Source organism: Labrus mixtus, chromosome 20, assembly GCF_963584025.1.
Source record: "Labrus mixtus chromosome 20, fLabMix1.1, whole genome shotgun sequence".
NCBI classification, from domain to species: Eukaryota; Metazoa; Chordata; class Actinopteri; order Labriformes; family Labridae; genus Labrus; species Labrus mixtus.
The window spans coordinates 10,037,096-10,057,456 of NC_083631.1; the positions used below are offsets into that span (position 1 = coordinate 10,037,096).

The window sequence follows — 20,361 nt, forward strand, 5'->3', positions numbered from 1 at the left end:
GTTTATGCAGGGAGTTTCTGTTGATGATTAAAAATGGACAAACACTTTCAAAATCCACTTCCATATAATGAATGTGGCTAACAGTTTATCATATAAACTTTGTAACAGTCATGTTCCTTTTTCTAAGCTGCAAGTGGACATGGTGTTTGATGAAACATGTTTTTTGTTGCATCTGTTTAATGCACTTCCTCCGACGGACACTAGAGGGCGGTGTTGTCACCTGATAAAGTACAGAGACAATCTGCATCTCACAGATGAACACATGTACATCAGTGTATAACACAGACTGTAAATATTACGGTTAAGAAGAATTTACAGATGAAAAACACAACAGACCACATGAAACAGGAAGCTCCATATATGGGCGGCACATTGACCATCATCACTTTAGTGAATAAAAACTACAAGAGTTTCAACCTGAGTTACATTTGAACAGTCAGAGAACTTTTAGCAGTGCGGACATTTTGAGTTTGCTATTTTATTAAATTTAAATCCATTTCTGCCGCCAACACAAACAAAGTACCGTAAAACTTTAAATAGAAGCCCACCCCAGTGTAAGACCCCGCCCTCTTTAACTCCCCTCAGCTCTCAGTTAGGGTTAGAGGCCTCGATGCTTTAAGGACTGATTAGTTAGCAGATTAAATATTTGGAGAAAAAGCAGCAAGACACAAACAGGCCGTTTGGAGATTTTCTCTTCATGATATCACATCTCAAACTGACTCATTACAGATCTGTATGTTTATAATCTATGTCTATATATCTATACAGAATATAAGTGACGTGCAGTATTTACCAACATGTTTACATTTACATAAATACACCATGTGCTCGCCAGGAAGTCTTTGAATCATTTCCGCTGACACGTTCATTCCTCTGTGTGTGTGTGTGTGTGTGTGTGTTTCTGTGTGTGTGTGTGTGTGTGTGTGTGTGTGTGTGTGTGTGTGTGTGTGTGTGTGTGTGTGTGTGTGTGTTTCTGTGTGTGTTTCTGTGTGTGTTTCTGTGTGTGTTTGTCTGTGTGTGTGTGTGTTTCTGTGTGTGTTTGTCTGTGTGTGTGTGGTCTACTTGGACACCTCCGGCCTCGCTCGGCCTACAAACGGAAACCAGCAGGTCGGTGGAGAGAAGCCGAGCGACCTCCTGCAGGAGTCACCTACTGTAAATAACCGATACATTAACCTCACTCTCTGACTCCTCCCACTTTCCCCAGGGGCATGATGGGAGGTTTTCTGGGCGTGGCAAGTAACTAGGCCTACTGTGGACGGACTGTAGATTTGCACGTGTGCAGGAAGAGAGGAATAAACCAGGACATCTGAACACCTTCAGGGTGAACTGAGAAATAAAATCTTGTTTACATTTCGGTGGTTGTCAAGGAGACGATTTTAAAAACAAATTGTGCCGTTTTCTCCTGTTTCTAATAATCAAAGTAAGCGTTTTATTGACCCTGATTAAACCATCTCATGGGATCAGATCCAGTCGGGGGATGTACCCGCTGCCCCCCCTCCCCCTGGTCTTCTCCTCCCTGGGGGGCTCGGTGCGGATGCTGGACGTGGGGCTGGGCAGGGGGCGCTGTTCGCAGGTGGCCTGTGGGTGTGTGTGCCATGTCCCGTCCCTGTAGGTGCAGAAACAAACGGTGCGCTCGTCGACGTTGACACGCTCCCCCGCTGAGATCACTCTGTTCCCCGCGAAGCAGTTTGGACCTGAAGGAGGCGGAGCCACGAGATGACATCATACATTTATTTATTTATCATGAATGTTTCTGAAATCTCAACCCGAGCACAGAAACCTTCAAACTGTCTTTCTGCACTGTCGGTAGTGATGAACGTTTCTTTAATTAAACATTTCATTTCATATCGTGTCTACACAGGAAACAGACCTTTAAAGTGACATTTCACCAACATGTTCCTCTAATAACCCTGACCCAGAGGTCACTGAGGTCGCCTCAGGAGGAGCTGGAACACGTGCTGAGGAGACGTCTGGGGTGACTGATGGCGCCTGCTGCCACCGCCACCCGGCCTCACTACGTGGTTATATGTTGTTGTGCTTAAAGGTTTTTGTTCTGCTGCCCCCTATTGGCCCAAATAAAGAAATAAATACAGTTTTAAACAAACAGAGATTGCAGACGGTGAGGAACAAGTGGCGATAAAGGCCGCCTGTGGCGTCGCCTCACGTCGCCTCTCGTCTTGGCCAAAAAGTTTCTCCTGACCCGACCGCAAAGACCGCAGCCGACGGCCAACCACCACCTACACTCTGCGCATGGGGAAGAGGAAATAACTCTCCATTTGTCTTCTCGTCTTCTCTTCCTATTCAATATTTTATTTTGAAAAATCTGTGACAGGTGACAAGAAACTTTTAATGAATTCTTGTTCCTTGTGTCCCGTAATGTTATCCTGAGAATTGTTAGGAGATTTTACTGTAAAGTTTTTGAGAAAATTAAAGGTAAAGTCTGCTCAAATTTCAATGACAGCTTTGATATTTTGGTTATATTCAATATTTGACTGAATAGGAGCAAAATATCAAAGTTCGCATTGAAATGTAAGGGAAATTAAACTTCAAAAACTAAAGGTCTATAACAATTGTAATTAAATTCTTGCAAACAGGAAAAGTAATAAAGGACATGTTCTCTCCTGACTCCTCTCCCTCTGAGTATAAATTAAAAATCCGTTCAGACTGAATATGAAGCTCGAATGTAAACAAGCTGCTTTAAATATCACCAGCCACAGATGGAGGTTCCTTTGCTTTGGCAGCTACCTGAGAAACAATTACCACCGGCCGCCAGCAGGAGGACCGGACGTCCATCTCATCTGCTGCCAGATCCGACAGCTGAGCGAGGATGATGCAACAAACTGAACCATCTGTCCCACCGACGACAACGAGGAAGAAGATGAGGAAGATAAACATGAAGTTATGAACTACAACCAAAGTTTGACTTCCTGTTTGTCTGAAGAGAACACGCCGGGTTTCATTTCACATGCTCCTGATTCAATGATGAAGGAATGAGAGCTGCTGATATCCCTGCTGCACGCACACACAGAAACACACACACACACACACACAGAAACACACACACACACACACACACACACACACACACACACACACACAGAAACACACACAGAAACACACACACACACACACACACACACACACACACATAAACACACACACACAGAAACACACACAGAAACATGCACACACACAGACACACACACACACACACACACACACAAACGTTGATGCCTGTAGCAGTGGAAACATGTATGACATAACAGTTAGCTGTGTGTGCAGTGACGTAACTGTTGCACACACGACAGATAACAACACACTCAGAAAGCATGAGCTTTAGTGTGTGTGTGTGTGTGTGTTACTATGACATCACATGTGGTCGTGTGCTCCTGCTAAGAGCTTCCTGTAGCAGTGCAGGAGGAGGACGATGATTCACACACACAGATGGAGATGGATTAACAGAGGATTCAGAGTCGACTCAAAACCAAAACACGAGGAGGCCATTTCTAAAAGTCTTCATGAGACAGGAAAGTACAGGAGAACATCTGTTTTAAAGAAAACATCTGTAACATTTAGACAGGGCTTTCTTGAAGAGCTGTCTCCCCCCCTCCTCTCTAGAGTCGATACTCACGCAGGTCGTCATGTGGTGGACACTGAAGCTTCAGTGTTTATCCAGCTCTGCATGGGTCTGTAAACCTTTCTGTGTTCTAACCTCTCTCCATTTTTCAAAAGCATCTCCAATATTGATCCTAGTTTGAGCACGTTTCTGCTCGTGGAGCTTATTAGAAACATGCAGAGGCTTTTTAGGTCGGGTACAATCACTTCTATCTGAACCACTTCTCTTGCCCGCTTCCATCACTGCAACACCTGTTGGTTTGACCTGATAACTACTCTCATATCTGACAAACTGAGGGGCGTCCAAAACGGCCGCGTGGGGGTGTCTTAAAACCGTCTACCTTCTCCGGTCCAAACAAATCCAGAGCATTCAGGACCAGAATCTAAAGTTAGAAGGAGGACAGACTGGCTGCTGCATTGTTGTCAGAGAAGCCAGCACTTCAACATAGCATGTTTCCTTAATGTCTGATCATATAGTAAGATCACTTTATCATTTCACTCTCTTCACTGCTCACTGATTGGACCTTTAGTTCATGTTTGGTGGTTCTGAACAGAGCGAGTCTCTGGTATGTTTGTGAACTGAAACCTTTTCTTGATCGCCCGGTGTTAGAGTGATGGTGTGCAGTTGTGAGTGAGTCTCACCGCTCTTACAGATGGGGCAGCAGTGCTTGGGCTCGTAGGTGGGGTTGACGCAGTGAGGGGCGGGGCAGTCTGAGATGCTGCAGTACACCTCTCCGTTAGCCTCGCAGCGACAGCGCTCACACCGGGACAACTGAAACACACAAACCGTACAAAGTGTTTTTAATAAACGCTTTAATACGAGGCAGATCCAATCAAACAGTCTGTCTGGATTACTGCAACATGCACGTGACAAAACAGTCAATGACCCCTCCCCCCCCCCCCACACACACACACACACACACACAGCTGACCTGCCCCTGATACAGGACTGCCTGGAAGCTCTCTGTGTTTATGTAACTGTTGAGGTCTGACATGATGACGCAACAGCACAAACAGCCGTCTTATTTAAACGTGCATTCATTTGAATAAGGGACCAATAGAACGCCACCTAGAGGAAAGCAAGGTAACTGCAGCAGTGCTTTCACACTGACTTCACCCGGAGTTTCTCCTCCAGCCTCCTTGTATTTATTCTGCAGAAAGTCAGAGTTTACAAACTGACTCCACCTTTAAAGTGTCATAAACAGGAGGAACTATGACGTCATGATGAACAAATATTAAAAACATAAACACAGAAAAATCTACTGATAAGAGAATCACAGCTGCGTTTACATCACATGCAGACAGAATCAGTCACAGTGACGTCAGCAAGCCTATCCAGGTAAGCGCTCCCCCAGAGGTGTGCGTAAATCTGGAGTGATGGTGTGAATGGGACAGAGAAGGGGGGGGGGGGGTAAAGTTTGGAACTCACCCTGAACTCCTCCAGGAGTCGGTACGTTTTTCCCGCGTAGACACAGACCCGGGCCATGGCCTCACACACCGGACAGCACGCTCTGTACCTGATCCGCGTGCACCGGGGATGGACGCGTGGACATTTCGGGCGCACGCACACCGGACCGTCCACGGTGCACGTGCACGGGCACGCGGAGGGGCTCGGGTAGTAAATCTCTCCGATGGCGTAAACGAAGCCGTGGTCGTCGATGCACCACTTCCCCCGGTAGTCCCCGAACTCGTAGTCCAGGTCGGTCTTTGAAGAGGAGTACTCCGCCGCCACCGGAGCGCGAGGCAGCAGCAGGACGAGCGCGAGGGAGAGGCAGCAGAGCGCGCGAGGCCGGTGGCTCATGGTGACCGACAGGAACCATCGGTGTGTGTGTGTGTGTGTGTGTGTGTGTGTGTGTGTGTCGGTGGGAGGAGAAGCTCACCGGAGCGCACACACACACACACACACAGCCGGTGACGCCCAAACACAGAACAGGTGACACCCACCTGCAGCCGCGTGGAGCCCCCTCATAACTTTACAAACAGAGAAATAAGAGAAAATGTTTTCAGAGGAAGCATTTTATTTTATTTTGTATTTATCTGACAGCACTAAAGTCTGTCAACATGAGAAAACCAACGAGTGTCTTCTCTGCAGGTATTTGAGGTAAGGTTGTTTTAGGGCTCTTCCTGTTTCTTCTGTCACACTGGGTGGATGTTAGGACTGTAATCAAACTGAGGAGACGTTTTTATATGATTGTAAATACATGTGGGGATAATTTATAAACTCAATAAACAATAAAAGTGAGAAAGAATGGAGGGGATTTAAGAGTTTGACTTTGATCTCCTCACGTTTCAGACATTTTTACTTTTCTTTATGATCTTATTATTTATCTTTCACTCAGTTATTGAGATTATGTGACTAAAACTGTTCACACCTTTAAAAGCATCTCTCCATGTTTGCAGCCTTTCCTCTCTTAGAATAACAGATTTAAAGAGGATACCGTCGGGAGGGGTGTCCTGCATGTTTGTGCGCCACCTTGTGGACATCTCTGGTACTTCGCTGGTAATTTGACATCAGGATTCTTAACTCGTACCATAATAAAGTCCCTGTCCTATAAATTAAAATCTGTAATCTGAGTAAATGAAGAAAGAAAGAAAAGACAGAGAAATATTTTTATTAGGGTCGATAAGTTCAGACAGTACAAAAAAAAGATGCAAAAAAACAGGCGTGTTACTAAAAACAGTCCGAGTAAGAAAAGAGTCCTTTGAAACGCAGAGCGAGGTTACACCTGTAGGAGGAGATTAAAATAAATCTGAACATCATCTGTCAGAGCGTTCGGCTGACAGAGCGAGCGGTTCCTCTAGCGGTCACACCCACTTCATCACCCCGGGATTATTAAAGCACCTTTGAGCCATTCTCTCTGGGCCTCTACTCTTCTCTCATTGTTCAAACAGCGGCAGGTTCAGGTTAGTACAGTTCTTACAGCATGCAGGATGTGTGTGCACTGGTCATGAAATGTGCCCGCCTCCATGCTTAAAGTCTCACCTGGGTTCTTTAATAAGACGGCTGATTATATTCTTCTAAAAAGGTTCCACTAGATCTCTAAAAAACAAAGCAGAAGCAACAGTAGTAGTTCTGCAAATCACACAAACTCAAAACTACAAAAGTCTGGAGGTTTCAAACGGGGGTTAAAGGTCGAGGTCCTTTCATGCGAGGTCACTGACAGAAGACACGCTGAGATTTCACACTTCACAGACTAAAACCTTTACAGGTCTGCAGCTGCAGCTGGCGCTGATTTAAAGGTTTCTACATCCACGTCTCCACAGAGGGCCTTTTCTGAGGTTAGAACTTTCACTGTTAATACTGGAGCGTCCATGTCAGATGAATTCTTTCTACAGCGCAATGACACCAGAATATAAGGATTCTTTTTACTCAAATTAAATGATAATGAATTGGCTGAGAGGATCCTGAAACATCTACATCATGATGAGGATTTTTAGAAAGTCTCAATCCGTTATTGCTCAGGTCAATAAAACGACTTCATCTCCATGCTATAGATCAGAATACGGACAAACTGTCGTACTATGACATGCTATCTGTTCACTGTGCTTGTTTACATCTGTGTATTAGAGTCAAGAGAGATCGACGATTAACCGGAGCTGCAGCCAGTCTTTGGCTACAGCTCCCTCTACTGGCCAGTGGCTGCATTACACAAACATCGAGGGCCGACTACCGAGGCTGATGACGTTTAATCCCTGTGTTTAACTTCTCTTAAGTATTAAAATATGATAAGAGTTGTAGTCCTATCCTTCTCGAGCTTTTATTCACTGTGATGTTGTGAAGGTGGATGTGCAGGTGTTCACGATGCATCATGGGACGTGGTCAGAGGAATGGCTCGTACGATGTCTGCAGCACCGAGGTGGGCGGGTCACTGATGCCCTCTTTGGTGACATTTTATCATTATGTACTGGAACCAGGCATGCTGGGTAAATTTAAAGGAATTAAATGTTTGATGATGTAATTAATCAAATCTCCTCCAGAGAACGAAGAAGAAGCTAACGTTGTGAATCCATTACATGTCGTACTGCTGACCACCGCTCTGGCTGGGGGGCAGTAGTGGTGGCGGCGGTGGGGGGGCTGGTTCCTCTGAGGCAGGGGGTGGTGGAGGTGGAGGTGCAGCCACGTTAGCAGGGCTAGCTTCTTGTGCAGCGGGGGGTTCGGGGGCCGCTGGGGCTGCAGCTGCAGGGGGTGTGCTCTCTGAGGAGGGGGCGGGCATGCTGCTGCTACTGCTGCTGCTGCTGTCGTCACTGGGGGCGCTGCTGACGGGGGTGCTGGTCTCCCTGGGGGGCTCGGGGGGAGGACTGGCTTTATCAGAGGCAGAGGAGGGGGGGTCAGATGGAGGAGGAGGAGCAGGCTGGGGGTCTGAGGAGGGCTCTGCTGGGGCCGCCTCATCTGGGGAGGGATGAAAATAAAAGAGAAATTTGAAAATCACTAAAACAAGTCAAAACTTCTGCAAAGGTGCGACAGTTTGTCAAACTCTCGTTACACGTGTCGAACACGTTGAGCTGCACATCCAAACAGTTTTTATTAAAAAGGTTTGAGAACTGTTGATTTGAGGGACTTCATACCTGTCTCCATAGGTGTGGGCTTGTCCTCCTCCTTGGTCCCTGAGGTGGGGTTAGCTGGGCTGTTAGCATTAGCACTGCTCTGCTCGGTAGCTTTGTTTCCAGCCGCCTCTTGTTGCTGCTGCTGTTGAGCCTGCTGAGCGGCTTTCTCCGCCTGCTCGGCCGCCTCGCGCTCTCTCTCCTCCGCCCGCCGCCGGGCCGCCTCTTCGGCTGCGGCCATCTCTGCTGCCAGCTTCTCCATGTCCACCTCCACCTTCTGACTGCACAGCTGGAGACAACGGAATCATGGGTAAAGTAACAGCTTTAAATGAATAAAGACAAAAATTGAAGCCGGTATTTGGAAGTCATTTGCTGACAACTTTATTCCTGCTGCTCAGATGTACTCAGACGCGTACCCTCTTGAGTTCAGTGTTGAAGGAGTCCGTGGTCTCCAGGAAGCGTCTTTTCTTGTCTTGGTGCCGATCTTCAATCTGCAGAAGCTCCGCCTCCAGCTTCCTCTGAAACACACGCACAGATCAGGTGAGTCTCTGAGGTCAACAGGAAATCAGTCAACGAGCATGAAAAGAGCCGATCAAACGCACCTGATGCACCATGAGGGACTGGACCTGCCTCTTCAGGACCTGCATGCGGGCGGTCGTGACCACGGAGCGCACGTCCGGCACCACGATCTCGCTGAGGATGTCACTGATGAGCCGGTGGTTCCTCTGGAAGCGAGCAGCTGCCGTGTGCTTCACTGAAAACCCATCGTCGTAGTCTGGGCGGAGGAAAAGGAAACCATGAGCTGACTGACATGACGCGAGGGGGGGGCATAAACTTTATTAACGATAAACATGGATGTGTAACTGACCGTCGGGGTCTTCAGCCGGCTGGATGCTCATGTACGGCTCTCCTTTGTCCATCCGACTCTGCCTCTGTCTGCTCTCCTCCTCCATCGCCGCCTCCGCCCGATTCTTAGCGTTGACGTAGGCCAGATAGGCGGGGGAGTTGTGGTATGCCTTCAGAGAGTCGTTATACTCAATCTGTGGAGGGGGGAGGGGCAAGGTGAGCAGGAAAATACAACTTCCTGTGTGCTCCTGCAGTCTGATGGTCACAGCCTTCACAGATTGCCTATTCGTAGATTAATGAGCTTTTGAATATTTAACATCTGATTGAATGAGGATTCACCTGCAGCTACTCTAAACTGTACTTTCTTTGTCTTCCTCTACACTCAGTTCTGTGTCGCCTCACCTTCTCAGCCTCGTACTCGTTCAGGTAGTCCTGTTTCTCCTCGTCCGTCAGGTCCCTCCACATCCCCCCGATGATCTTTCCGATCTCCCACAGCTTCAGGTCCGGGTTGGATGCCTTCACTTGGTCCCATACCTTTTAATGTGCACACAAACAAAACACACACACATGCAGGAACAACGACCAACACACACACACACACACACACACACAGACAACAGCTGGTCACTACAGGTAAACACAACAGGTCAGTAGATATAAAATAGTGAAGGAAACAAAAGGAGGAAAAGTGCAGAGGCAAGAAATTAAAAGCGTCTTTGAACAGAATTATTAACTGGACTTAAGTCTGGAGTGTTGCAGAAGTCTGGATGGAATGAAATGAAGTATTTGTTCAGACAGAATCACTAGCTTTATATCAATTTGAGTCTAAAGTGTAGATTTTGTCTTTAAATTGGAAGCAGGAGACGAGAGAAGCGACAAGCACAGAGGGGGAAATGAGGCGCAGATCATGCTAGCACAAAGACAACAAGAAGCTGTAAATTCTGTTAGGTCGACAAACACAGGAGAGTACTGTGAGTGTCCACTAGGCGGCTGAGGTGGTGGTGAAGGCGTCATGGCTCGGCTGTTTCCCACCCTAACGCCCCTGCAACTGTTTGGGGGATGGGAGGACAAGCAGTAAAAGCAGACACCGTGGATGGGTGTCTTACCTTCCTGCTTACCTTCCGGCTGTACCGCATGTAAGGCATCAGGGGCTTGTCTGGAGGTTTGGGAGGCTTCGGGACGGTGATGCCCGTGGAGTTCTGTGGGAGGAAGAGAGAGAAGGGGAGGGGTAAGAGGAGGAGAAAACGTGAATGAAGAGGCAGAAATGAAAGGGAAACAAATTTTTAAAAAAAGGGACAAAAGTTTAGAGCGAAAGAGAGAAAGAGAGAGAGAGAGGTCATAAAACATCAGCTGGTCTAAACATTGTGAAACTTGTGAAAGGTCAAAATAAGTCATGTAAATGTAAACCAGCATGACCCTGAGGAGCGCCTGAAGCCTTTCTGATAACTGCATGAACCGTTCATCATGCATGTCAGCTCATTTACATGCATGCAAAAGAGGAAAACAACATTTCAGCTGAGGAGATGAGGCAAATTATAAATCATCAGACTCAACATAAACAGGGAGCGTCTTAGAAGAAATTATTATTCTGTACCTCCTGTAGTACCCGCAACTTTGATGTAAATATCTTAACCTTTAATTTGATTTTCAGTTAAGGATAACAGCGATAAAGGTCAAAGTTCACACAGTTCTGGCTTTTGACACCACGAAAGTCCCAGACAAATAAATGAGAATTACGACTTTTACACGAAAAAAAAGGTTACACGGTCAAATCAACCTTAGCCAGATGGATATGTGATTTTTTGGAGACAGAAATAAATACATACTCGGTCGGGGAAATGGCGGCCTGGACAGTGAACTTGAGAGCTGGCGTGAAAATAAACCTTTCCTGTGTCCACTGTGTGCAGATATAACTTGTCAAAGATACTCTGAGGGAATGTTTCTCAAACAAATAAAAACTTTATTTAAAAGATCATTACACATCTGATTCTAATTAACACGCTGCTCAGCTGCAGACAGCGTCAGAGTGCCCTCTGTTGGACAAACCATGTAGTACCAACATTTCTAAAACATTCAAGGTCTCATTCGATGAATTTCATGTTCTGTGAAGACGGTATACATGCTCAAAAACATGAAAACTAACACTGTAATCTGTGAAAGATCGACATCAGCATATTACATCAGCCTGTCTCTGTCTGTATGTACTTCCCATGAAAATATCAAACTGTACATTAACTTTGTTTTTGGGGCGGTTGGGTCATTTTTTTCACGTTTTCTGTGTACACAGCTTTCCTTTAAAAGCTCAATCTCTCTCTCTTCTTGATTTCTGACTCTACTCACATCTCTACATTGAAGGCACAAACAGCCCATATATAAATCTCTAAAAAACACATGTAAGTTTAAAATCAGGGAAATGTGAAACTGTGTGTGAAAGAGACTTTCTGTGATGTTGCTCTATAGTAAACAAAGTCAGCCAGTTAGTGCCGAATAAAACATATTTAAGGGACCTGAGAATATTTACAATCAGGGCCAGGATTAGAAAATAAAACAGAATCACTGTTTAATTTGACTTCTGTTCCACGCAGCATCATTTTCTGAGCCCCTCCTTTTTCTATGTTTGTGTCCCTTTGAATAACCTCAACACATCCTTCCTGTTATCCCTGCACCCACACCCCTGTTCTGTTTTTCGTTTCATGTTTCCAAATCCCTCCATCAGTTCATTACCCTGCTGGAGCCTCCGGAGCTCCCTCCCAGCCGGAGATTGTTGTAGGCCAGATGGCTGTAAGGGTTGTAGCCCACAAACCCTGGGGTGGAAGGCATTTGCTGATGGAAGACAAATGAGACAAAACACGGATGAGAAATGGCTCACAAACAAGAGGAGGAAGAGGGATCAACAGAAATAAGTGACAAGCGGGGAAAACATGAAAATATATGTATACTGGTTTGCTTGTTTGTTTTTTTCCATGAAGGCATCATGCAAGGCAAAGAAAAAAAGGCAACTGTCCTGCAGGCCGTCATTTAGAGTGAGTGCACAACACACGAGTCTCTTATCGACTCTGTTTACACGCTGCTGTGCTCCGACACTCAATGTAAAGAAACAATAAGCACCAAAACAAGCGTATTGATTCTGTAACTTCACACATTGGCTTCACTCCTTAAAGATTTATATTAGAAGACATGCAGTGGTATGACAGGAGAGAGGCAGGAGTGAGAGGGATGATAAAGCTGAACACGTCTGTAGTAACCTCCGTGTTCAGAGAGAGAGAGACGGAGAGATCAGAGAAATAAAGATGTAGAGGAGCAGGACAGCAGGAGAGGAAGATAAAGAACCAAAGTGTGCGGAGCTAACACTAAACAATAACCGCTGAGTGCATCTGAGTGTTGACACTTACTGTTGTCGGGGCGGGGGGAGGGGGAGGGGCGTAGGATGGTCGTTCTGTTCAAGAGAAGAAAAAAATAAATGTTAGTCATTACAACAACCTGCTGCTTATGTTTTATAAGAATCATCTTTTATTTTTTTGTTGAAACACTTTAAACATTGAATTCTGTTCTCAGTCGAGGTTCCTCATCAGGGTCATTCTTTAACGTAGTTTATAGCTTCAGCTTTTATCAGTCTATAAACATTTCACAAAATAGTTGTAACTCCGACCCCCTTGTGTTTAAAATGGGTACTGCAGTCGGTTAAAGCACATTTTAATCGTCGTTCACAGGAAGGAACAACTCTTCTTTTTTCCTCAGCTGTTTCTTAATGTTTGATTCACGTACAAGCCATTCTCAATCTGATCACTTTATTAAGCAACCATGTGAAAAGTGAAGTTTGAATCACCAATCAGATTCAAGACACTTTGCACATGTAAACACAGCTGTTAAGAGCTCTATAGAGATAATAATTTGCTTGATTTCAGGGAATCCAAGGTTACTTTACATGGCGGAGGGTCCAGACAAAGAACAAAACAATACTGATACAGGTAGCAATGATGGGAGAGGGATGGGGGCAGAGGTAGGGGAGGCTGAAGGCTGTGGAGGACAGACAGTGTTTGAGGAGTTTTCTGAATGAGACCAAAGATGGGGCTTTGCAGATGTCTGAGGGGGAGCTAAAGTCCCTGTTTCTAGAGGTACAAAGTCAGGTGTGGGGCATGGAGAGCAGGCCAGGGTCCGAGGACCCGGAGGATTTTTGGACGTGGTGTATAGGTTTAGGAGGTCAGAGGGGTGCAGTGAGGCGCATTTTGTATCTGATTCTGGATCTAATTGTGAGACAGTGGATGAGGGTGGAGGTACAGGGACACAGTCTGGGTTTTTGTTACTGTCCCTTATCTATCACAGATCAGGGTTAAGAGCAATGAAGGGAAGAAGTAAGAGTAAAGGTGTGTAATAATGGTCACTGTAAATGAGATCCGTGTTATGAAAGAAACCACACGCATGAACAGACAGGTTGTTTACTCACTCGACATCGTGGCTTCAGGCTGGACTAACCAGAGCAGACTGTTTCCATATTAGTGAGCCTGAATAACATCAAGAAACACACCATGAGAAACCACAATAACAGCTGTTTGTTTCGTTCAGCAGAATATAAAAGGTAACCGACACACCTGAGTATGACAACAATGGCCTTCTGTTTGGCCTTCTAGCTAGCCGGAACGCTAACACATAGAAGGAACATTTTCTGCTTTAAAAGGTTAAAATGTTTGTTTTATTCAGTAGATTAAGAATCAATGCGGCTCTGCAAACAGTTAAACACACATCTATACATTAACACGAGCCACTTCACTGATGTGAAGTTAAATATTACCGGTTAAGTGTTTGAATTAAACATGCTAAGTAAGCTAAGCTAACGGTAACGGACAATACGAGCTCGCGCTGCCGTTAACATTCAACACACGGAGGTAATTAGCTTCCGTTACCAGCTACAATTGTAAACCAATAAACATTTACTTGTTTATACACCGAAGTTATAAACGGTAAAAAAAAATGCCTTGTTTTTAAATAATTAAGTTTTAAACATCATAATCCCACTCACTGAGCCGTTCTTTGTTCCCTCCGTGAGGCCGCTTGTTCCGCCTTCCTTCTTCTTCGTGGTTTCTTTTGCGTCTGGTAAACAACGTTTCGGCGCATTACCGCCACCAACCGGTATGACGCAGGAACTTCTTCCTCATGTTTTTAATGGCGGGAGGTAACCATCGTTAAGGTGCATTACCGCCACCTGCTATGTTTGAGTGTAGAAGAGAGTTACTACACCGTGATCAAAACAAAATAAATAACTAGATTAAATAAAAAATGAAAATATAAAGAACTTAAAATGACATAATTAATCTTTTAGCTTCACTTTTACTGAACGAGATGTCCATTACATCCTCCTGTTTTACTAACGAATCAGCCATTTCATTGCTTTTTATCCCTCTGTGAGCTGGTACGCCACATAAACATAACAATCCTAAATCTGTACATTTCCTCCTGTCTACTTTGTGAGGAAAATGACTTCAGTGACATTCCAGTCGAAGCAGAATCCATGCCAAGAGCCTTTTTAATCTGTAGTTGTGCATCAGGAACTTTCACCTGATGAAGTAAAAATAAATAAAAGTACAATTTTATTTTCTCTATCAAGTTTGTTCTCTAAAGATCCTGTCACAAAAACCTGTAGCAATCATTCACATTCATTATTGCTTCTTCTTTAATGGTTGTCATTATGATTCTCATTCTATAAACCCGTCCTGGATTCTGGATCTTCACTTCCTGTTCTCTCCACTTTGCTCCGCTTTTGGTCTACCCTCTAACAAACATCATGCTTGATGAGTCACTTTAAGTTTAGTTGGATTTGTAGAGATTAAACGTCAGAGTATCGCTGTTTCCTTGCCTTCAGCTTCTTCAGATCATTTGTATATGTAGTGTTGTCGGACATGCTTTTCATCATTTGTCATTTTAAGTTGTGTTTGGACCACAGACTGTAAATATGAAGGAAGCCTGAGTGATGTGACCCGTCTGTTCCTGCAGGGGGCTTTTGGAGTCCCGTCGATGGCGGTCTCCATGCTGGAAAAGGTTTGGACATTAAGCTGTGGAGCTAACCTCGTCACATGTGATTGACTGTGTGTTGTTGTCAAATACAAATAAATCAAACACACATCATCAATCTGCCTGATTGAAAGCAAACACAACGTTTGGACAACATCATCAACAAATCAAACATCAGAGTTTAGTACAGAGACAAACTCTAAATACTCAGTTCTGCTCCGTGCTTTCATGCAAACTATTTGTTAGCCTGCAAATGTTGATGCAGCAGAAAACACGATTGTTATTCAAGCAGCAGCCGACTTAACTGTTGAAATTCTTAACTGAGACATTATTCTCCTCAGCTGGGGCACTCCATAGTCATCTCTTACCTGTTAAAATTTATGACTCAGTGTTGCCTGACGGTCTTTGGCATCATGTTTGGACATAAAGGACCAGACAGGAACTTATGTTATTCAAATTATTTGATTCTGAAGACACAGGAGTAACAAAACAACAAGACATTATATGATTCACAGAGAAACAACCTTTTCTAAATGATGCAAAATATCCGGGGAAGAGATTTTGTTCTTGATACAAATCGAATAAGACTACACGTTGTAGCGTAGATGTCTGAAATATTACACACAGATTTCTGTCAGTGGGTTTTAAATTTGAAGCCTGCAGACTAAAGAGTCATACAGCTGGAGGAAGCTAACAGACACCCGAGGAATAATGTCTTAGAAGTTAAACCAATTAACTTGGATGTCATCTGCATTGTATTAAAGTCAAATTTAATAAGATTTAGCTCAGTGTACAGAGGTTATAGTCTGCATTGCAGCAGCCATGGATTTCAATCCTCGGTCCTTGTGCTTCATGTCATCCCTCACTCTCTCTCCTCAAAACATTTTCTGTCGCGTTGGGCAAAAACGGACCCAAAAATAACTCGAAATTGAAATGAATGTTTTAGGTTTCCTTTGATTTCATACAGAGGGAGAATGTTTAATAAGAGGGGACCCAATATTGAGCCCTGGGGGATGCCTAAAACAGAAGGGTGAGGGGATAACAAATAATCACAGATGATCACTTTGACAGTCAAATAGGTGTTCAGTCACTTCAGGTAGACCTCACATCCAGGGGGATTAGGCAAATCACCTGAATCAGCAGCCATCAGGGGCGTGGTTGGTCCCTGAAACTTCCAAAGATTATTTCTAACCAGATAAGGGGTTTGAAACTCTGTAAATACATGCCAAGGTGAAAATTTATGTTTCAGGCTTGGTCCCTGACAATTTAGCCATCAGGGGTTCTCTAGTTAGAAATCATTTATTGACAATCAATGCAATTTGCACACTTAAACTTTGCCCTGAGCAGTCAGCCTCACTCAGACGTCATGCAAATAAATAGTTTGTTTGTGTCTTTGCATGGATTGCAAAGTGGGGATTAAATCAGAGGTGCATGAAAACAAACCACTCCGAGGGTCGGTGGTTCATTTAAAACGGCAGTGAACCGAACAGTGAGTATTTCACAGCTCCGTTTTCATCTCTGGTCACTCTCACATCGCAGGTAAGACATCACTTCTCTAAAACAAGATATTAAACATGGGTTATATTTGACTGAGCTCGTATAAATTTGCTCTTTAAATGAAGTTCAACCTCTGGAAACACATGAAGACTGAGGTGTTAACAACAGAGAAAGCTGCTGGCTGTTTGTTCTAGATCAAAAGTTCCTCGTGAAGGAGAACTCAAATATAAGTGCAGATAGATTGAATTAGTATTTGTATGGAATGGTTGAGTCTGTGTGTGTGTGTGTGTGTGTGTGTGTGTGTGTGTGTGTGTGTGTGTCATCTCCAGGGTTGGGTTATATTACTTGAAACAGTGACTCGTTACGTTACCCACTGAGAACTGTAACGTCTCTCGTCTTAACCCACGCCGGTTAAATTCTCCAGACGGCGGGTAGCCGACTGATCGTCTGTCTTTGAATGAATCGACTCTACCGTCATTGCACGGCCTCTCTTAGGGCTCAAATAAAGTCGCTTTTGAACCGAGCATATGTGTAGACAACCGGCGGCGTCCTGAACATAAATGTTGACGTCCTTGCCTTTGTACAAAGTGTGTTACTTGGAGGATACCTCTAGAGGGAGCAGCACATAAATCATACGGTTAAAACCCCAAAATAGAGATGATCTGGCATGCATGCTTGTTGCTATCCAACAGCAATGACACTTCACAGTGCGGGTAGTTGGGGTTAGGGTTAGGACTCGATCTGTTCACTTTTCTTCTAAACTTTCCACCCTTCCTGTAGCGGCTCTCTGGTGGTTTCCAATCTCGTCATTTCTGGTCTCATCACAAGTCTACACTGCTCCTAGTGGATAAATGCATACTGCATCTCAGGGACGCATAGCATTAATTTCTGAGGACATGCACAACCAACGCTCGACACCGTCGCTGAAACAGCCTTGCGTATCTCTGTTGGGTGAGTGTGGACACAAAGCAAAGTCAGCCATGTTTTTTTTTATTTCTCTCACAGCTGGAAGATAGAAAAAGGAAGCAGCACATGGAGGGGAGAACTTTGACTTTTCTTTTCTTATCAGGTTAGTGCCATGTCATCTTCAGTTTAAAATAAAGAGTTTTAAAGTCATCATGTGAGTAAACTAAATGTTAAATCATCAAGGAAAGAGAGAGATCTCCTTTCTTTCATTATAGGTCTGTGTTTCCTTCCCGTCTGTTTCCCTCGTCGCTACATCCTCGTTAGAGAGGCATTAACCTGGACTGAAGCTCAGAGTTACTGCAGAGAGAAGTTCACAGACCTGGCCTCTGTGAGCAGCCAGCAGGAGTCAGATCAGCTGCGAGAGGCTACAGAGGAACTTGATGTGGGTCACCTGTGGATCGGACTGTACAATGACATCGACAGCTGGAGGTGGTCCCTGGAGGAGGAGGGATACTACGGAGAAGGAGAGGCCGAGTTCAGGAAGTGGGGTGTCCGGGAACCCAATAACTTTATGGGAATCGAACACTGTGCAATGATGCATATCAGCGGCGTATGGATTGATGTTTCTTGCAATATAAAGATATGGTTTACCTGCTTTAAGAGTAAATATGAATATCTTTATCATCATTTTGCCATGTTGCCATGTTGCATTAACTACAGACTAAGTGTGCAGTAATGGGTAGTTTGGGGGGGGGGGGTAAAGGTGGTGACAGGGAGTGGCATCCTCAGGACGCACTAACATTAGGCCATCGTACACTTTCTTGGCACTGGCTAGAGGGGGAAGAGGTTTGCTCCAGCCTCAGGGAGTGTTACGGCTGCATCTGAATAAATGACTCAAAATAAGCATTAATATGTGACAGATGTTTAATAGTTCATATACTTCATGTTCCTCCACTCACACTGTTCATTTGTGCTGAAACAGACTCCTCCTCCAGCTTCATCTTAGTGAATGAGACAAAGACCTGGACGGAGGCTCAGAGATACTGCAGAGAGCGCTACACTGACCTGGCCAGTGTGAGGAACCAATCAGAGAATGACCAGATCATGAAGAACATGAAGAACATGAAGAAGTATTGCACCTGGATCGGCCTCAACAGAGACTCGTGGAAGTGGTCTGATGGGAGCCCCTATTCCTTTACGAGTTGGAACATTAGTAAACAGATTGGCCCTGTGGTTCCTCCCTGTGTGCTTCTACACAAAGGGCTTTGGCATAGCTGTAGGTGTGACGCAAAACTCTTCTTTTTGTGTCATTTTGGTGAGATTCCACATGTTTTTAATAAAGTACCTCCCTGCACAGATCCACATGTGATCCAGTTTAAAAAGCAGCTTTCCTCCTCTCACAGAGCCGGTGAAGCCGCAGCGGGTGCTGAGGGTGAAAGTGATCCTAAAAGACTCGACTGTGAACCTGGAGGAGGCCGCAGACGCCATTTTGCTGCAGGTAACAGAAGTCTTTTTGTGCATTAAGATGATTTAAACATATATTCAAGTTAGAAATGTAAGCCCATCGAAGAGAATGTATTTATGTACAAATCAACCAAGGAGCAACCTCCGGTGTTGAAGAGTTAACAAAGTGTAAAATCTTGCAGTTCCTGGAGTGTCCACTAGAGGCTGGCTGCAGAAGCACAGGAAGTGACATACACACCCATTCTAAAAAGCCTGTTTTTACAGCAGAGATTAACATGTTTACAGCCTGGTTCAAAAAAACAAATAGGTGTGATTAGCTCATGTCTCTATCGACACACACTGTACGGGGGGTGAATGTTTTGATGACTCATCAGTTTTGATTTGATGAAGGGTAAGAGTTATTCACAATGTGGGAATAAGAGCTCTCTCTCCCCCTCTCCCTCTCTCTCTCTCTCTCTGTCTCTCTCTCTCTCTCTCCCTCTCTCTCTCTCTCCCTCTTTCCCTCTCTCTCTCTCTCTCTCTCTCCCTCTCCCCCCCCCCCCCCCCCTCTCTCTCTCTCTCAGTTCAGAGAGAGGCTGAAGGAGCACGGCCTGAGAGAAGACGTGAAGCTGACATGGAGGAAGCAGCCGGATGGAAAGATCTTCAACCTGGAAAAAAGAGAGAAGAAGAAGAAGAAGAAGAAGAAGAAGGAGGAGGAGGAGGAGCAGTTCATCTGTTCATGAATCGACTGCTGTGTTTTGTTGCTTTAGTTCGGGCTTGAGATACCCAGTATGTAGTTTTTGTACTTTTAGGGGGAGGTGCTGGAGCGACGGCTCACTGCGAGGCGCCTTCCTGTCTTTTGTTCGCTTTGGCCTTTTAGTTATTCTTTGATGACTTTGGGGTGTGGGGTGGGGGGAGCATATTTAAATTGAATAAAGCTTGGGGTGATACTCTAAACTTGTGTGGCGTCCTTATATGTTTTCGGCCTCCATGTTTTGAGCTTTGGTTTCATTCACTTTGGTGAAAGAGGCCGTAACAACATGTCTTCAGTGAGTGATTCAGACTGCAGCAACACAAAAACTTACTTCACTTTAAAGGCTTTATATGTGATTTTTTGATCCAGCAGATGTCGCCCTTGAGCACCAGCATGAAACCAAAACAACTCGCGCTGCATTGTTGTGTTAGCATGCTAATGCTAGCGATCTTTATTATGCTCGTATCTTCACACTGCATGTAAATTTACCTGAAATGAGCGTGATCTAGAAACACAGTTAAGCAGTGAGTACAGTATGTTATTCTTCTTTTCTCTAGTCTAGTTTAGCTGAGAAGTGTTCAGAATAAAAGTGTTCATGAAACTCTCTTCATAAAAAAACTCTTTAAACGGAACACATTGGGCCGGCTTCCACTGGAACTGAAGATCATCAGCATCGTGCACGCTGTCCGTCAGTGGGCATATCTGCAGACTTAGCGTGAAGGAATTACCCATAGTTCATAGCTTTGAGACGT

At 44.7% G+C, this 20,361-nt stretch overlaps 3 protein-coding genes across 7 annotated transcripts; 1 reads left to right on the forward strand and 2 right to left on the reverse strand.

Moving 5' to 3' along the window:
• Nucleotides 1–954: 954 nt before the first annotated feature.
• Nucleotides 955–5,444, reverse strand: si:dkey-283b1.7 (von Willebrand factor C domain-containing protein 2-like). Of its 2 annotated transcripts, none has more exons than XM_061026979.1 (3): nt 5,045–5,444; nt 4,267–4,387; nt 955–1,694 (listed from the first exon to the last, which is right to left on the reverse strand). In XM_061026979.1, the coding sequence occupies exons 1-3, from the start codon at nt 5,414–5,416 to the stop codon at nt 1,453–1,455; spliced, it is 735 nt and encodes a 244-aa protein (XP_060882962.1). In that variant the 5' UTR covers nt 5,417–5,444; the 3' UTR covers nt 955–1,452. The 2 variants fall into 2 exon arrangements, with proteins under 2 accessions (XP_060882962.1, XP_060882961.1); XM_061026978.1 differs by having other exon boundaries at nt 4,258–4,387.
• Nucleotides 5,445–6,211: 767 nt separating this feature from the next.
• On the reverse strand, nt 6,212–14,122 carry LOC132954417 (SWI/SNF-related matrix-associated actin-dependent regulator of chromatin subfamily E member 1-like). Of its 4 annotated transcripts, none has more exons than XM_061026966.1 (11): nt 14,021–14,122; nt 13,448–13,505; nt 12,396–12,439; nt 11,728–11,826; nt 10,122–10,202; nt 9,406–9,537; nt 9,026–9,197; nt 8,760–8,932; nt 8,574–8,675; nt 8,182–8,446; nt 6,212–8,005 (listed from the first exon to the last, which is right to left on the reverse strand). In XM_061026966.1, exons 2-11 carry the CDS (start codon nt 13,452–13,454, stop codon nt 7,626–7,628), a joined length of 1,455 nt encoding a protein of 484 aa, XP_060882949.1. In that variant the 5' UTR covers nt 13,455–13,505; nt 14,021–14,122; the 3' UTR covers nt 6,212–7,625. The 4 variants fall into 4 exon arrangements, with proteins under 4 accessions (XP_060882949.1, XP_060882948.1, XP_060882951.1 ...); XM_061026965.1 differs by having other exon boundaries at nt 10,110–10,202; XM_061026968.1 differs by lacking the exon at nt 11,728–11,826.
• A 2,307-nt stretch (nt 14,123–16,429) lies between these two features.
• Nucleotides 16,430–19,793, forward strand: LOC132953869 (secretory phospholipase A2 receptor-like). The gene is made up of 6 exons (XM_061026220.1): nt 16,430–16,548; nt 17,512–17,575; nt 17,688–18,074; nt 18,395–18,727; nt 18,816–18,910; nt 19,440–19,793. The coding sequence occupies exons 2-6, from the start codon at nt 17,539–17,541 to the stop codon at nt 19,596–19,598; spliced, it is 1,011 nt and encodes a 336-aa protein (XP_060882203.1). The 5' UTR covers nt 16,430–16,548; nt 17,512–17,538; the 3' UTR covers nt 19,599–19,793.
• Nucleotides 19,794–20,361: the final 568 nt, after the last annotated feature.

Coding starts and splice junctions, on each gene's coding strand:
- LOC132953869 (XM_061026220.1), top strand. CDS start 17,539: ATGGAGGGGAGAACTTTGACTTTTCTTTTCTTATCAG. Junction 18,075..18,394: donor ATGGTTTACCTGCTTTAAGA/GTAAATATGAAT, acceptor GTGCTGAAACAG/ACTCCTCCTCCAGCTTCATC. Junction 18,728..18,815: donor CTTCTTTTTGTGTCATTTTG/GTGAGATTCCAC, acceptor CTCCTCTCACAG/AGCCGGTGAAGCCGCAGCGG.
- LOC132954417 (XM_061026965.1), bottom strand. Junction 9,198..9,405: donor ACGAGTACGAGGCTGAGAAG/GTGAGGCGACAC, acceptor CCCCCTCCACAG/ATTGAGTATAACGACTCTCT. Junction 8,933..9,025: donor GCCGGCTGAAGACCCCGACG/GTCAGTTACACA, acceptor TCCTCCGCCCAG/ACTACGACGATGGGTTTTCA.
- si:dkey-283b1.7 (XM_061026978.1), bottom strand. CDS start 5,416: ATGAGCCACCGGCCTCGCGCGCTCTGCTGCCTCTCCCTCGCGCTCGTC. Junction 4,388..5,044: donor GACTCCTGGAGGAGTTCAGG/GTGAGTTCCAAA, acceptor TGTGTGTTTCAG/TTGTCCCGGTGTGAGCGCTG. Junction 1,695..4,257: donor CTGCCCCATCTGTAAGAGCG/GTGAGACTCACT, acceptor CGCCTCCTTCAG/GTCCAAACTGCTTCGCGGGG.